This window comes from Arvicanthis niloticus, chromosome 2, assembly GCF_011762505.2.
Source record: "Arvicanthis niloticus isolate mArvNil1 chromosome 2, mArvNil1.pat.X, whole genome shotgun sequence".
Taxonomy (NCBI): domain Eukaryota; kingdom Metazoa; phylum Chordata; class Mammalia; order Rodentia; family Muridae; genus Arvicanthis; species Arvicanthis niloticus.
The window spans coordinates 133,888,052-133,903,916 of record NC_047659.1 but is presented as its reverse complement, the minus strand read 5'-3'; the positions used below and the strand labels follow the sequence as shown (position 1 = coordinate 133,903,916).

Here is a 15,865-nt window from a genome sequence, read left to right as displayed (position 1 = left end):
ACACGTGCTACACAAATAAAAAGAAGCAGGCCAAAATGTGACAAAGGAGACATGAAAGACCAAGTCATAGCAGCTGTCCTCTCTAATTTTGACAACTACCCTTCATTTTGTCTAAGAGTGGAATGTGTGGTCTACAGGGACCAAGCTGGAAACTTTTTGTGCTCTTGGATTGATGCTGAAACACTCTGATGCTGCTTTTCCATGGGTTTTTATAGTTCCCAGAGGTGGACAGGATGTCATGCTTAAGATATATCATTAGCTCGGCTATGTTCTTCTTAGGTTGTCTTTCCAGTTCTTCCCTCTGTCAAGGACTAGGCACAGAGGCCCTGGTACATCCCATTCACGGAACAAGGAACATTGAGCTTTTGTTCCCTGTCAGGGTCATTCTTGGCAAAGCCAGCAATGGACTGGCGCCAGGGCTCTGGGGGGGCCCGAGGCCAGGTTTTCACGTAAGCTGTGGTTAAATGTTCCAGACCCTGAGATATGAGAAGCTTTGCTTACCGCACCAGAATACACCTTGGAAAAGGGGAGCTAGACTTCCCTGTAATTCTGCTGTAATCCCTGTAACCTGCTGACTTGTATTCTGCCTCTCCATCCAAGGCCATGTAAGGAGCCGTGATAATAACCAGCAGCCTTCGCCCCCTCGCCCCCCACCCCCCACGCCCACCCCTAGGTTTAGACTTTTTATTTTTCTTACCTCTGGTCCTCTCCCTCAGAATCCAAGTGTGAACCCAGCAAGAACTGCTGCTCTGGTTTACCCTCTGTCGTTTTGACTGCAACTGAATCCTTCCAAAGCCCCTCTGGTCTCTCTTTGACCTTTAACCCAGAGGCTATCTCTCCGTTGTTGTTTTTTTTTTTTTTTTTTTTTTTCCTATCGTCCCATGGGTCCTCATCCCTTGACTAAGAGTGTTAGGTATATCGCATGACAGTACTTGGTCCCTCCCATCACATGTGCTCTTTGGTAGTGCCAGGAGATTTTCCACACACTAGCAGCCAATCACTGTTCTCATTGTTAGGAGAAGCTGTTCTTAGGGGATAATTGCTTAAGTGAAATAGTTGGGATTAGATGGACAGGAGCCATCTAGTCCTTCCTTCTGCTGCTACCTCTTCCCTCAACTGAGCTCTCGACTCCCATATTCAGCAGGATGTTAAGATACCTCTTCCTCACGAAGGCACTTGTTGCTCTTGGGTTCCTGGCATCTTGGGTAGCTGCAGGAGAGCACGGTGAGCTATCATTTGGGGTCCTTGGCTAAAACGAATACAAAGTTAACCAGGGGAGAGAACATCTCCCTCCTAAAGTTCCTCATTTGTGGAGCTGATTGTCTCTGTAAGAAGAGCTGCATGGAAAGATAGTCTGGAGAGTGAGGAGCAGTTGTCTTGTTTTTGTCTTGTTACCCTCTCTGCAACAAGGAGCTAGGACTTACAAGGATATATGTTCCAGTTATCTTCTAGGGCTCATGAAATGACGGCAGGACCATGCAACAGGCCCCCTAGCTCTGACTGCCTGTCTGCCTGTCTGCCTGTCTGCCTGTCTGCCTGCCTGCCTGTCTGTCTGTCTATCTGTCTGTCTGACTTTCTCTGCAGCACTAATGGTTTATTTGTCTTTTAGTAGTAGTAGTAGGGTGTTCGTATCTGTGTGGCAAGAAGAGATGGAGGTTGCACAGATATTCTACGTAGGGATGCATGGAGATGCTGAGTTCCTTGAGGTACAGTTGACTCTCATTTCCTAATTATTATTATTTTTTTTAAATTGTTTATGTGTAGGTGTCTCCCAATGTGTATAGTGTGTGTATGAGTGCCTGCAGAAGCCAGAAGAGGGAGTAGGGTCCCCTTGAGCTGGGGGTACAATGGTTGTGAGGTGCCAGAGATTGGTGCTGGGCACCACACTTGTGTCCTCTGGAAGAACATCAAGAACTTTTGATGTTACCAGCTGAGTCATTTCTTCAGCTGCCAATTCCCATTTCCTGAGGCCTAGCCAATTATCTGAACTTCTCTGGAATCTTTTTCAGTTAAGGAAGGACTGATCCTACTGATCAGAACCCATGCAGAACACTTGTGCCAGAGCAACGGGTCGTGTCCTGCTGGGCAGAGTGTACAGGCTGTGGTAAGGGCTGCTAAGCAGACCTCCCAAGGGTATGTTGTCATGATGGGAAGGGTCCCAGTGTGTTCCCTGGCCCTGTCTCGTGGATGGATAGAACCAGAGAGTTTCTCACCTGCTAGATTGTCTTCAGACACCTGGCTATATAGGTCACCTCTTTCCCCCTTTGAGGTCTCTAACCATTCCTTATCCCACCTCTTTGTCTTCTGCTATCGGGAAAGAAAGTGCCATTGATGACCCGTGTTGTTTGGTTTGGACTTGAGTAGTGTAGTGAAGTGTAGCCTAGGAAGGTGGGTAGGAAGACACTCAGCAGGTGAAGGTGCTTGCCTACCTGATCAAAAACCTGAACCTGGGTTCCACCCCCAGAACCCATGCGAAGGTGGAAGGAGAGAACTGTCTTCTGAGCACCAGATGGCTGCCATGGTACATGTACATTTCCCACAGTAACGCTCCTGAGGAGTTAGTGATAGGCCTTAGGGCCTCACTGTGAGTCTATCCTGAATTCCTGCTTTTGCCTCCTGAGTGCTGGGATTGCAGGTATGTGCCATCATGTCTTGCTTCCCCACCCCCTTCAGGGTCTTCCTTCGTAGCCCAGGATAGTCTTGAACCCGAAGTCCTCCCGCCCCCCTCTAAGTACTGGGATTTAGGTGTTAGATCACAGAGCCTCCAGCTGACTTTCTCCTTCTCAGGAACCTGGCCCCATCTTTCCTGGGGCTCTGGTCTCTGCCTCCTTCTGATATAGCAAGGACTAGTAAACCAGTGTTCTTCCTTGGCTCTGTAAACAACGCTGATGCCTACCCTGAAACAGGCCTTGAGTTATGGCTAGGCTCCCTGTGAACGTTATAAAGCTAAGAACATTCTCTGAAGAGCCCTCCCTTCCCCCACCTCCCACATGGTGTCCACCACAGCTGTCTTGTCTGTCACTTTAAACTGTCCCTCTAGTCCTCTCCCTCTCCCACTGCCCAAGGGCTTATCATGGCCTCCATGGTCCTAGGTGGTCCTAGGTGGTCTCTCTCAACAGTTCATTTTGAAGGGTAACTTATCTCAACTTCTTTTTCCCGAACCTGCCTCTTTTAAAAAAAATAATTTTTTAAAATAAAAAAGTAAAATTTATTACTTACTTATTTAGTGTGTGTGCACCAGCTAGGGCATGCATTTGTAGATCAGATGGCAACTTGTGGGAATTGGTTCCTTTAAGTGAGACTTGAGGATCAAATTCAGGTCTTTCGGTAAGCAGCTTCATCTCACCGGTCTGCTTGGGTTTTTGTTTTTTGGGTTTTTTTTGTTTTGTTTTTATTGTTTTTTTTTAAATAAACTTTTTTTTTTTTTCAAGATAGTTTCTCCGTGTAGCCCTGGTTGTCCTGGAACTCATCCTGTAGACCAGGCTGGCCTCAAACTCAGAGATCTACCTGCTTCTGTTTCCCAGTGCTGGGATTAAAGGCTGGTGGGCCACTACCACCTGGCTTTTTTTTTTTTTTTTTTAATGTGGGTGCCAGAGATTGAAACTCAGGCCCTCAAACTCAGTTTTTCATGCTTGTTCAGAATGCATTTTACTCACTGAATGACCCTAACTCATGCCTTATTATTTATTTATTTATTTATTATTTTTCTTTGTCTGTGTGTGTGCTTGTTGAAGTTTATATGCACCACAGGTGTGTGGGTACCCTCATAACCCAGAAGAGGGTGTCAGATTCCTCTAGAACTGGAGTTACAGATGGTTTGGGAACCGAACCCTGGCCCTCTGTAGGAACAATAAATTCTCTTACCTGCTGAGCCATCTCTCCAGCTCCTTGAACCAAGGAGGAACAGGGGCAGTCCCAAAGTTGTTCAGAGACCGTGATGTTCTAACACGTGCACCCCAGATGAGGCATGAGCAGTGCAAAGAAGTGCTGCACGTCTGCTGCAGCAGGAGACCCGTGGGCTTGGCTTCAAACCAAACTTCCTCATACTCCACGAGCAGATGGACTTGCTCCTTTGTCAAACACATGCACACTATCTGGTGCCAAAGCACTAGCCATTCCCTGATGATTGATTTTAGTTTGCTTTGAGAAACAATATAAATGCCAGCTATATTCTGAGAACTTAACAAAGATGTACAGAACACCCAAGTCATAATCACCTGTTGGATTAGTCCTAGCCAAGCAAAGCAGGATGCCAAGAGGCAGTGCCACATATCCTTGTGTGGAGGTGGATTAGGAAGTTGCTGACTAATGCCAATCCCCTTGGTCATTTGAGAGATTTTCCCCTAAAATCTACCCCAAGAACCTGCAGTGAGGCAGAATAGAATGTTGATGTCTGCAAAGGACAGCACACATTCCCCTCTTTCTCTGCTTCAGAGACTTTCCTCTCTCTGCACACACGCAGGCCAGTTTCTTGTTAATAGATGAGGCAAATTTTCTTTTATTCTGACAATGTTAGGCTCTGGAAAGAGATCGCTTCTTCCTCACACAGGGTCATTATGACCTAATGAATCCTATAATAACATATTTATCTTTTTTCCTACAAACATCTATTATATGTTTATTATTTGCTACATCCAGTGATGAGTTCTGGGTACACTGTGCTGGACAAAGTGTGCGAATAAATACATGATTTCAAATTATGATAAGGACATCACAAGACCATTAAAGGGTGCTTAGAGAATAATGGGTTTTCATATTGTGTTGGGTGGTTAAGTAGAGTATGTCCAAGATTGTGACATATTAAGCTACAACTGGGAGAAGAAGAAAAAACTAGTTGGGAGGAGGGTGTGGCTAGATATCAGAGAGAGAACCCTGTGTAGATGTCTCCAGAGGACCAGACATACGCATAGTTAGAAAGGGAGACGAGAGGATAAAGCTGGTGAAAGACAGAGACCGTTGACACTAGGGAGGTGGCTGAGGGGATGGACAAAGCTCTCTGTTCTGGGCCATGCTTCTTTTACCACAAAAGAGACACTGTAAGTTCTTAGAAGCTGGTGATGTTGCTGGGTGGTGGTGGCAGAGCGAGTGGATCTCTGTGAATTAGAGGGCAGCCAGAGCTACATGGAGAAACTATTGAAAAAAAAAACTTGTTGGTGTTGCCTGTGTGGAGCCCTTCCCTTATTTTCCTGCTTAGACTTTTCGTGGCCGCCCTTGCCTGTTTATACTTCTCTTTTCCTTTACGTTCCATTTCCTGCCTCTCTCTGTTCTCCATACTACTTTTCTGGGCGTGATGTTAAATATATACACTGGCTTTTGGAGAGCTAACCCAAATATATTTAACTTTATATGTCTGCCTGTTGCTCAGGTAGTAGACTTTAAGGTGTTTTATAGATTTAAAACATTTCTTGATACATTTATTCTTGGGTGATTAATTTTCTTCCCTGATTTTTGAAATGAGATCCTTTATTACTTTTTTTTTTCTTTCTGAGACACTTTCAGGTAGCCTGGGTTGGCAACCAATTCTCTTTATAGTCAACGTTGGCTTTGAACCCCTGATCTTCCTGCCTCTACCTCCTGAGTCCTGGGATTACCATCATGCGCCACCAAACCTGGCTCCTCTTCTTCTTTCTTTTTGTCTTTTTCTCCTTTTGGAAACAGATCCTCTCTGTTTTTCCCAGGCTGGCCTAGAGTTTGTGACTTCCCTGCCTCTGTCTCCTGAATGATATTGTTGTCTGTAGAACCTGGAGCCAGTCTCTCACCTGAGAGCGCCTTTCTTTTGACTCCTAGGAAGACTAACTGGGTCATGGCTATAATTTCTTTCCTCCTCCACCTTCATCATCCTCTTTCTTCTTCCTCTTCCTCCTCCTCTTCCTCCACCTTATTCCCTTCCTGTTCATCCCTTCCTGTCCTCATCTTCTAAGATAGTCTTTCTCTGTAACATGTAGTGGCTTTAAATTTTTAGTCCCCCTGCCTCAGCTTTCCAGATGATGCAGTTATAGACACACGTGATATTGCAGCTCTCCCACAAATACAATTTGTAACCAGTTCTTTAAGTTCAGAACCAGGAGAGTCCCTCCTCCCCACCCTGCTGGTCACCCTCTCTCTGAGACCCTGAAACTCCACAGCACCTCCATCTTTCCTTTCTACCATGCCTCCCTGATAGCAAGCTTTCTTTTCCAGTAAGTATCCAGTGGGGTGATCTGTATCTGGCTTAGCTTTCTTGGACAGACTGTCCACAAGAGAGTCTAGAACACTGTAGTCTTTCCAGGACTCTCAGTGCCCAGCCCTGGGACCAAATCTGGAAATCTGTTGTGAACAAGTCACTCATTGTTAGCTTGTAGGGGGCCTCCTACAACCTTCTTAGTGTCTGAAGTTGAAATCTGAATTGTGGGGATCAAGGGCAAGGCTGGTTCCCAGGCGTGGTGCCTTTATGAGCTACTCTGGCCTTTGGCCATTAGAGACGGGACTTCCTTTTCCCTTGGAGCTAGGCAGCTGGACTGGAAGCAGTCTTCAGATCCCTCAGAGCCTGCAGGCTGGGCAGGACCCTACCAATTGGTGAAGTTAGTATTTGACTGCTGCTTCAGTGTATGTAGCTCCTGTTGTAGAGAAGGGCTACATTAATGAGACTGATCCCCAGGAAGCTCTCCTTCCTGGGCTTTTCCTAGCCTTTGACATCATCAAAACTATACTGTAGCAGAGCTGGTCTGTTTGACAAAGGTGGAGTGTCAGTCAGGTTACCTGGGGCACGGGTAGACACTGGAATGTAGACACTCAAGGATAAGTTCTAGTCCTAACGTGAGCCTGTGGTGAATCTTCTGTCTCTTTGCTCTGTGGGCTTGGGCAAGTGCGTTCATCTCTTTGAATCTCCTCTTTGTCATCTTCATAGAATGATGATGTAGTTTGGAAGAAATATGTTTGAAGAGCTTGCATTAAATCCGCAGGTAATGCTCAGGACCTCCCTACAGCCCAGCACTGTTCCGGTCTGTTTCCTGCTCTACTCATTTGCATTTGACCCACCTACTTACCCGTCAGTCATTCATTCACTTACCCTAAGTATGGAGACTCAGCCCTACCTGGCATGTGGGTATCTATGGTGAGCAAGATCCACACCTTTGGTGGAGTGTTGTGAAGGGGGAGCTGCAAAGGCAGCGGCTATGAGGGAGGGAGATCCGTGTTCGAGGGTGCTGCAGCTGAGGTGGAGGAGGTGGCAGGCCTCAGATTTGAGGCAGTTTCCAGCTTTATTCCCAGATTTTATTCTAAGTGCAAAAGGAAACAGAGCCAGTGAGATGGCTTATTGGGTAAAGGGCTTGCCACACGAACCTGAGGGTCTGAATTGAGCCTTGTGGTGGAAGAGGAGGACTGACTTCCAGAGGTTGGCCTCTGAGCAGACGGGTGTTGGGAGCTGACTTTAAGCAGAAAGCGGCTAGATCAACTTTGCAGCCATCTGGAACCATATACCCTGATGAAAGACTTGGTTTTCAAAAGCCTATAACAGCTGAAGCACACTCTGATAAGTATATTATTTATCCCACATAGCTTGTTTTGCTGTTTAGTGACCTCAGCTGTATGGTGTACGTGGTAAAATGTTTTCACCTGTGTTCTCTTGTTTGCGCTTATAAATACCCAGGATTTCCTTGTAAAGGGTGGTGTAGTAGTGGAGTAGGGTGGTATAGTGTGTGGTGTAGTGGTGGTGTAGTAGAGTAGGCATTGTGTGTGTTGAAGAGAGTAAAGGAGACTTGACTACAGATCCTCTGGTTTGTTTTCCATTCTTCGAGTTTCTCCCTCTTCTTCCCCCCCCCTCTCTCTCTTGCTAGACCCCAATCTGTGGAGAGAGCAGGACGCAACAGACAGGCACACTGTGGTATTCATGCACCCGCAGTCACATAGGACACTCACACACAATAAGTACACATTTTAAAGGATGTATAAAAGAAGTAACCAAGCCAGGCATGGTGGAAGTGTAATCCTGCACTGGGAAGGCAGAAGCAGGAGGATCAAGAGTTCAAAGCCATTCTCAACTCCATGGTGAGTTTAGATAGTCTGGGAAAATGAGACTTTGTCTCAAAAAGCCCACCCCACCAAAAAAAAAAAAGTCACTGAGGCAAGTCTAAATGAGGGAGAAGCCTATTCCGGTTTTCATTCTGAAAAGGCTGTTCTGGTGTGGGAAGAATGGATGACAGCGACTGTAGATGACCGAAGACCAGGTGAGCCGCCATCATGTCAGACTAGGTGAGAGAGGTCAAGGAGGTTCACCACGGTGCAGAGGTGGAGACTTAAAGGACCAGCTACAGAAGTAAATGGCTGAAGACACTGAGGGAGAGGGGCATCAAGGATGCCATGCCGTGAAGTGTGTAGCCTGAGCCACGGGGGCAGTGATGCTCTTTGACAGAGGGGATGGAGGGCAGAGGAACTGGAGCTGATGCCTGCATCCTGACTGCAGCTTCCCTGTTTTTTTTGGTGGTAGGTGAGGTGTTGGGGGAGTGCAGATAGAGAGTGGGGGTGGTCATCCCCAGTCCTGTTTCTTGTCTTGATCCCTGGTAGTATGATTAGTCATGAGCTTACTGAGATGAATGTTTTGTAATGGCTGAGTTCACCTAGACTAGCAGAACCAAGACGTTGAGGGCCGGGCATCCAGTCCAAAGGCATTGCAGGCCCCATGTTTTTACAAGGTTCTTGGGAGCAGGACAAGGGTGGGCAGTTAGAACTTGGAAGGATCCTTGTTTCAGGAGAGTATGAGGGGCTACAAACACTGTCTAGCTTAAAAATGAGAGATGGCTCAGCAGTTAAGAGCACTGCTCTTCCAGAGGTTCCGGGTTCAACTCCCAGCACCCACATGGCAACTCTCACTTGTCTGTAACTCCATTTCCAGGGCTCTGACACCTGCACACAGACATATACATGCAGGCAAACCACGGATGAACATAAAATACACAAAATAAAAAAAGAACAGGGGTGGCATGCACAGTCTTAGAGGCTGTGATGTCCCATCACATCCAGGTGTTGGAGCTGACAGGAATTATTTGACATGGGTCTGAGGCTGAAAGGAAGACAGTGTGAGTGATGGGCAAGCGCTGTGCTCTGACTCTTGGCCTTAGCCTGCCTCACAAGGGCTCCATCCCTTCTTCCTAAAATTCGGAAAAACTCTGGGGAGCTTAATGGAAGCTGGGCTGGGAGAGAGCAGAGGCACTATTGTTTTGGTGAAGAGGGCAGAGGAACAGAGGTGGCCTTCATCCCACCAGACTCTTGAAAATGGTGACACCTGGTAAGTATGGTGGCCCTCTTCTTAGACTCATTGTTCAAGTCTCTGGGTGATTTTCATATCCAGCTCTCTCAACTATAAACTCTTTTTTTTTTTTTTTTTTTGCCAAGTATATTGCAGTGTTTGGCAAGTAGACGGTGAGTAGGTGTGGAGACACATGAGGTAGTTCTTGTGACCACATATTCTAAATTAAAAAATCCAGGGCACATGGTTTTGGAGTGACATCATAGCACAGTATGCCTGCTTGGGAGAATCCCAGGACATAGGACTATTGTGGTTTGTCTTGGGCCCAACCTGTGCCTTTCCTATGAGGGTTGAGTGCAATCTTGTATACCTGTTGCCTTTGAGGCTCTGGGACAGAGACATGGTCTGGTTTTCTATGTAACTTTTTATTGCCCATCACCTCTCTCCATATTTAAAGAACTGGAAATAAACACCGAAATGAATCATGGTGTGTGAGTTTGGCTCAGATACAGTCTTCTTTGGTCGTGCCTGTTCCTAAGGCCAAGTTGCCTGCATCTTTTAAGGATGGCGTATTAGACTATAATTCTGCTTAGCGGCTAGCTCTGTAGTTCTGGGTGGCCCCGTTCTCTTCCCTGGGCTTTGTCATTGACACAGCAGTAATGAAGAGGCACATCTAGAATGTGTTTGCCCGTGGACAACAGAATATTAACACAAGAGCAACTCACTGTCCTAACTCTACAAGAATTCTGAGGTGGGTGTCAAAGCTATCATGGCTACTGAATGGTACTACCAAGAAGGAAGCATCTTTTTCTCACCCTGTCAGTCCCTGACTTTGTCCTCATGCTAGTGACTTCCAACTTCAAAGGCTACCCTGCATCTGCACAGCACAAGTGTCTTTGGAGGAAAGATGTGAAGTGAGTCTGTATCACGTGTCCCCCAGTTCTCCATGTGAAGTGAGTCTGTATCACGTGTCCCCCAGTTCTCCATGTGAAGTGAGTCTGTATCACGTGTCCCCCAGTTCTCCAAGTGAAGTGAGTCTGTATCACGTGTCCCCCAGTTCTCCAAGTGAAGTGAGTCTGTATCACACGTCCCCCAGTTCTCCCATTGTGAAGTGAGTCTGTATCACACGTCCCCCAGTTCTCCCATTGTGAAGTGAGTCTGTATCATGAGTCCCCCAGTTCTCCCATTAGCATTAGCTTGTTGCTCTGGTTACAGGAGAGAATGGAGGATGCGAATCATCTGGGCTGGGGCATTATGAAGGAATCTCATTTTTAGTATAGCAGACTGTCCCAGATACAGTGGCCTAAGACAAGGTTCATTCCTCACCCCGGCTGTGGGTGGCCCAGGCTCTACTGGATAGTTTATCTCCTTTTGTACTGTAGCTGTGGCCATCCATGCAGGCAGCCGGGAGCTCAGCAGAGCTGGAAATGTCTGGGTTGGTGGTTCTTTTTCTTTTTTATTTATTGTAACTAGTTTATCGATTAATGTGTGTGTTTCTGCATGTCTGTATATGTGTGCACGTGCACGTGGAGGCCTGAAGTTGACCTGGAGCATCTTTCCTCAGGAGCTGTTGTCCACCTTGTGTTTTCTGAGTCAGGTTCTCTCACTGGGACTTGGGGCTTACTGCTCAGGCTAGGCTGACTGGCCACTGAGCTCTAGAGGTCTGCTTGTCTCCTCCATGATACTTCTGGAGTCACCACTCCCAGCCCTTTGCATGGACACTGGGGATCATTGTCAGTAAAACATGGCAAGCATTTTACAAACTGAGCCTTTCTTCAGCCCCTTCAGATGTTATTTCTCCTTCTATGTCCCCTCCCCAGGTGGCATCTCAGTACACTACAGTCTAACTAATAGGATGAAGCCCAGGTCAGTGTGGAAAGGAACTTCATTTCACAAATGAAGGGGATATTGTTGGGTGGGGACAAGTACTGTCTGTGACAGTACAAAAGAAAGGGGAGTGAAATTAGGTGTGTAATTCATATGTTTGCTACAGTGGGTTAGAGCTGATGCACACACCAAAATCAGGGGAGCAGTTCATGGTCAGAAGAAACAGAATGAATGTGGAATATCAACATGTATTGCATATTAATCTATATTAACATCCACTGAAAATGGATTTTATGTTCTTGGCTTAAGCACATCTGAGTTTTAATGCTTTCATTCTATGGCAGCATTAAGAGGTGAATGTCCTGCTGACCCTCTTCCATGTAAGGAGCTGTGTGCTGGGGACGAATCCTGTCCTCCAGGGCACAAATGCTGCAGCACGGGATGTGGCCATGCGTGCCGAGGAGACATTGAGGGAGGTATGTTTGGGAGCAGAGTTAAAAGTGCCCCCTGGATCCCAGGTCAGTTTGGAGGTGCTTCCTTGGGACACCTTCCTGTGAGAGCCAGCTGCCATCTTTACCATGCCCCAGCCTCCAACTGAACACAGTCCTTCCTTCTAGGGTCAAAGGGTCAGCATTGGCATGACAAGAGCTAGCGGAGGGAGGGCTGCAGCTTCTGGTCTGAGCTCTCCTGTGGGTTTGCTTTATGACTGGGGGTAAAGAATCCCAGCTCTCTGAGCCACTCTCCTCTCTCCAGTAAAGAAGTTGCCCAGGATCACTGGTTTCTCAGATCTTTGTTTGTTTTGATATAGGGTCTCATTATATAGCCCAGGCTAGTCTACTCATAATCTGGACTTAATTTCTCATGTGATGGCTCTACAGGCCTAAAAAAACTATTCTTGGCCTCAGATGTCTTACACACACACACACACACACACACACACACACACACACACACACTTTTCCTCTCCTTTCCCAGACCCCCCCACGTCTTTTTTGGGGGGGAGGGCACAGAGTCTCACTCAGTTGAGCTGACTGAACTTCCTATGCAGCTCAAGATGAGCTTGAATTTCTGATCTTCCTACTTCTACTTCTTGAGTGCAGGGTCCCAGGCATGTGCCACCACTCCCAGTTTATGCACTCCTGGGGACTGAACCCAGGGCTTCATAGATGTTGAGCAGACACTCCACCAGCTGAGCTGTGTTTCTAGCCCCTTAGTCTGTTCACAAACCCATGCAGCGCTGAACCTTTGTCCTTACATGCATGTCGCCTGTTAGGGAAGAGAAACGAGGAAGTACCAATGCATCTTAATTATAACAGGGTCCCACCTGATAAACCCACTGTAAATGGCAGGTCTTGAAAGCTGAAAGTGCCTTTAATACTTTAAGTCCTAGATAGGTATTGCTGTGATGAAACACCATGGCCAAAAACAAACTGGGGAGGAAAGGGTTTCCTTGGCTCACACTTCCACACCTGAAGGAAGTCAGGGCAGGAACCTGGCTTGAACTGATGCAGAGGCCATGGAGGGGTGCTGCTTACTGGCTCGCTTCCCATGGCTTCTCCACTCCTCCTCCTCTTCCTCTTTTTTGTTTGTTTGATTTTTGAGACAGGTTTTTCAGTGCAACAGCCCTGGCTGTCCTGGAACTTGATTTGTAGACCAGGATGGCCTCTCACAAATCTGCTGTCTCTGCCTCTAGAATTTTGGGATTAAAGGCAAGCACTGCCATGCCTTGCTCAGCCTACTTTCTATAGAATCCAGGACCACCAGCCTGGGGATGGCACCACCAAGAATAAGCTGGGCCCTCCCTCATCAATTACTAATTAAGAAAATGTCCTACAGCCAGATCTTCTTCTTTTTTTTGTTTTTGTTTTTGTTTTTATTTTTCGAGACAGGGTTTCTCTGTGTAGTCCTGGCTGTCCTGGAACTTACTCTGTAGACCAGGCTGGCCTCAAACTCAGAAATCCGCCTGCCTCTGCCTCCCAAGTGCTGGGATTAAAGGCGTGCGCCACCACCGCCCAGCCCTACAGCCAGATCTTATGGGAGGCAGTTTCTTAATTAAGGTTCCCTCCTTTCAAATGACTCTAGCTTGTGTCAAGTTGACGTAAAACTAAGTAGCACAACTGCCCACCCACTTCCTTAAATCTGCTAACTTTGTGACACATGCAGCCCACTGTGGAGTGTCAGTGGCATGCTGTGGCAGACCTATGGCTGACTGGGATTGTGGCTGCTGTTGTCCAACACTGAACGAGGCATACTGTACATTGCTGATCTTGGAAAGAGAGGACTGACACATTAAGGGACTGTTTCTCCTGAGTCTGTGCCATTCTTGTACCATTGAGAAATGATTCCATGACAAGCATGCACACACACACACATACATGCCTCATACACACCCTATACATATACTACACACTACTCACACACACACATAAACACCACACACACACCATACATCCAACACACATATACATACCACATATACAACACACACACACATACACACTACACCACATACACCACATACACACACAGGAACTAAATTTTGATGAAAGAAGACTTAACACAGGATTGTGGTAGCACAATGCAGGTGGCAAATGAGCCAGTGAAATTCAATCATAGGGAAGAAGGCAGGACCTTGTCTCTCTGCTCTTGGCTCTGTTGAGAAGCCTGCATTCTGCCAACCTCTAAGGAACTGGCTTCTTCTAAGGAGTTTGGTAACTCCTAGGTCAGAGGTGTTTGGTGTGTAGCGTCTCATCTCTCCAGCTTCCCTGCTTCCAGCCACATCTATTTGGAGTCAGGGATGATTTACCTGCTCCCTGCATCTAAGTTGTAGGTGGGAACTTGAGAAGAGAGGATCCCCAACTCCCGGTGTCTCTCCCTGTCCTGGTATCCACCACAGGGCGGGACGGTCAATGTCCCAGAATTCTGGTAGGCCTGTGTATTGTCCAGTGCATGATGGATGAGAACTGTCAACCCGGGGAAAGGTGCTGTAGGTCAGGCTGTGGCCGCTTCTGCATTCCGGGATTCCAGCCCCTCCAACAGCTCACAGACTCCAATCTGACTGATGGTTCTAATTCTAAATTAGGTGAGTATTGCCCATAATGACCTTTGACCAGGTATGAGGTCAACAGGCTTCACTGCTGTGGGAGGGTGTAGATACTAAAGGCCATAAAGAATGTTGTTAGAAAAATCCTGAGTCACAGAGCTTGCCCTCAAATGGGTGCTGTGGGATTACAGTGTTTACAGTGGGTATGGCTCTCTGTGGGGAGGTCTTTCTGGGAGAGAGGGATTTGATCCAGGCCCTATAGCCTAGATCAGATAGTGAGGACGGCACAAGCCACAGAGAGTGGGAATACATCTGATTTGTTTGGGCCATGAGGGCTGGGGGCAGGGCAAGAAAACAGAACAGAACTGTCCCAATTTGGTAACAGATGTGAGGCTAACTTCTGAATGACAAGTCTTCAGAACCAGTTAGGAGGCCTGGAAACATTTAAAGCTTTCAAGAGTGATGCACACTTAAGCTCCCCAGGGTAGAAGGGAAACAGCTGGGTAGCCGGAGCCAGCATGGCACAGCTGTGACCTGAAATTTCTTCTACTTGCAGAGGCTCAAGCACCCTAGATGACCTGATTCGCCTGGAGCTCCAGGAAGCTTCTGGAAGCCAGGATGGGTGACATCCTGGGGCTTGTGACACTCCTTGGAATATCAGGCCTTCTCCTCGTTTCTGCTGCTACTTGCAGCACATGGAACTTCCCTGATGCTGGGTGCTTCTCTTTCCCAATAAAATGCTGGCATGGACCCTCTTGTCTATACTGTGTAGGGGTCACTGAGGCAGGAGACCTAGTGAGTCTACCTGTGCATGGTTTTGGCACTGTGAAACCTATGGACTAAAGAAGGTTAGCACATTCTTTTTAAAAATGTAACATACATACATAAGGAAGAGTATTAATGACCAACATAAGAGGACTAGTTAAATAAACTAGCCATTACCTGGAGAAGTAGTAAAACCTTCGGCAGTTGGAGCTGGAGAGATGGTTTAGTGGTTAAGAGCACTGGCTGCTCTTCTAGAAGACCTGGGTTCAATTCCCAGCACACACATGGCAGCTCACAACTGTCTGTGACTCTTGTTACAGGGGACCTGACACCCCATCCCCCACTAGCATACATGCAGTCAAATCACCAATGTATTTTTAAAAATATAAAACAAAAAACCGTAGGCAGTCTTGGATGAGTTTAGTCATCTTGGAAGTAATACATCCAGACATGTTTGTTTCGGGGAAATAGTAAAAAAGACCCGCCATGTTCCTGGGTTCCATTTTGCTACTCTTTCCTGCCAACTCCGCTGCCTCCACGGCTGGCCCCATGAAATGACCAACTTACAGTGTTCCCAGCTCATTCGCTGCCCCAGTGCTGCCTGTACCCTCTCAGCCATAACCCCCCTGTGGTCGGCGGTCCCACATTTCAGTAATCCTCTAATGGGATGTTCTTATCTCACTCTCTGGCTCAGGGCCCCTAAGACGTCCTCACCGGACTAGCTAATTGCCATGCCAGCCCCATGCATGCAATGACTGCTCACCTCTCGGTTAGATATCACAATACCCAGTAACCCGGTAAAATCAAAACTCTTGAAGCTTATAATTAACCAGTCAGATTTACATATCAATAAGTTCTCAATTCACAAGATACCCACACAATAATTTCAAGGCCAATTGATAATGGTACAAGCTGCCCACTTAGGTCAGACAAGTTAGCCCAAATAGTCTACCCTTATATGATATTCATAACTACCTATGACTATTTAAAAGTACGTGGGGTCAGGA

General features: G+C 46.9%; 1 protein-coding gene across 1 annotated transcript; it reads left to right on the top strand.

The window, feature by feature from the left end:
* Positions 1–992: 992 nt before the first annotated feature.
* On the top strand, positions 993–14,843 carry Wfdc3 (WAP four-disulfide core domain 3). Its single transcript, XM_034496670.2, has 4 exons — positions 993–1,224; positions 11,395–11,526; positions 13,947–14,132; positions 14,650–14,843. The coding sequence occupies exons 1-4, from the start codon at positions 1,146–1,148 to the stop codon at positions 14,664–14,666; spliced, it is 414 nt and encodes a 137-aa protein (XP_034352561.1). The 5' UTR covers positions 993–1,145; the 3' UTR covers positions 14,667–14,843.
* Positions 14,844–15,865: the final 1,022 nt, after the last annotated feature.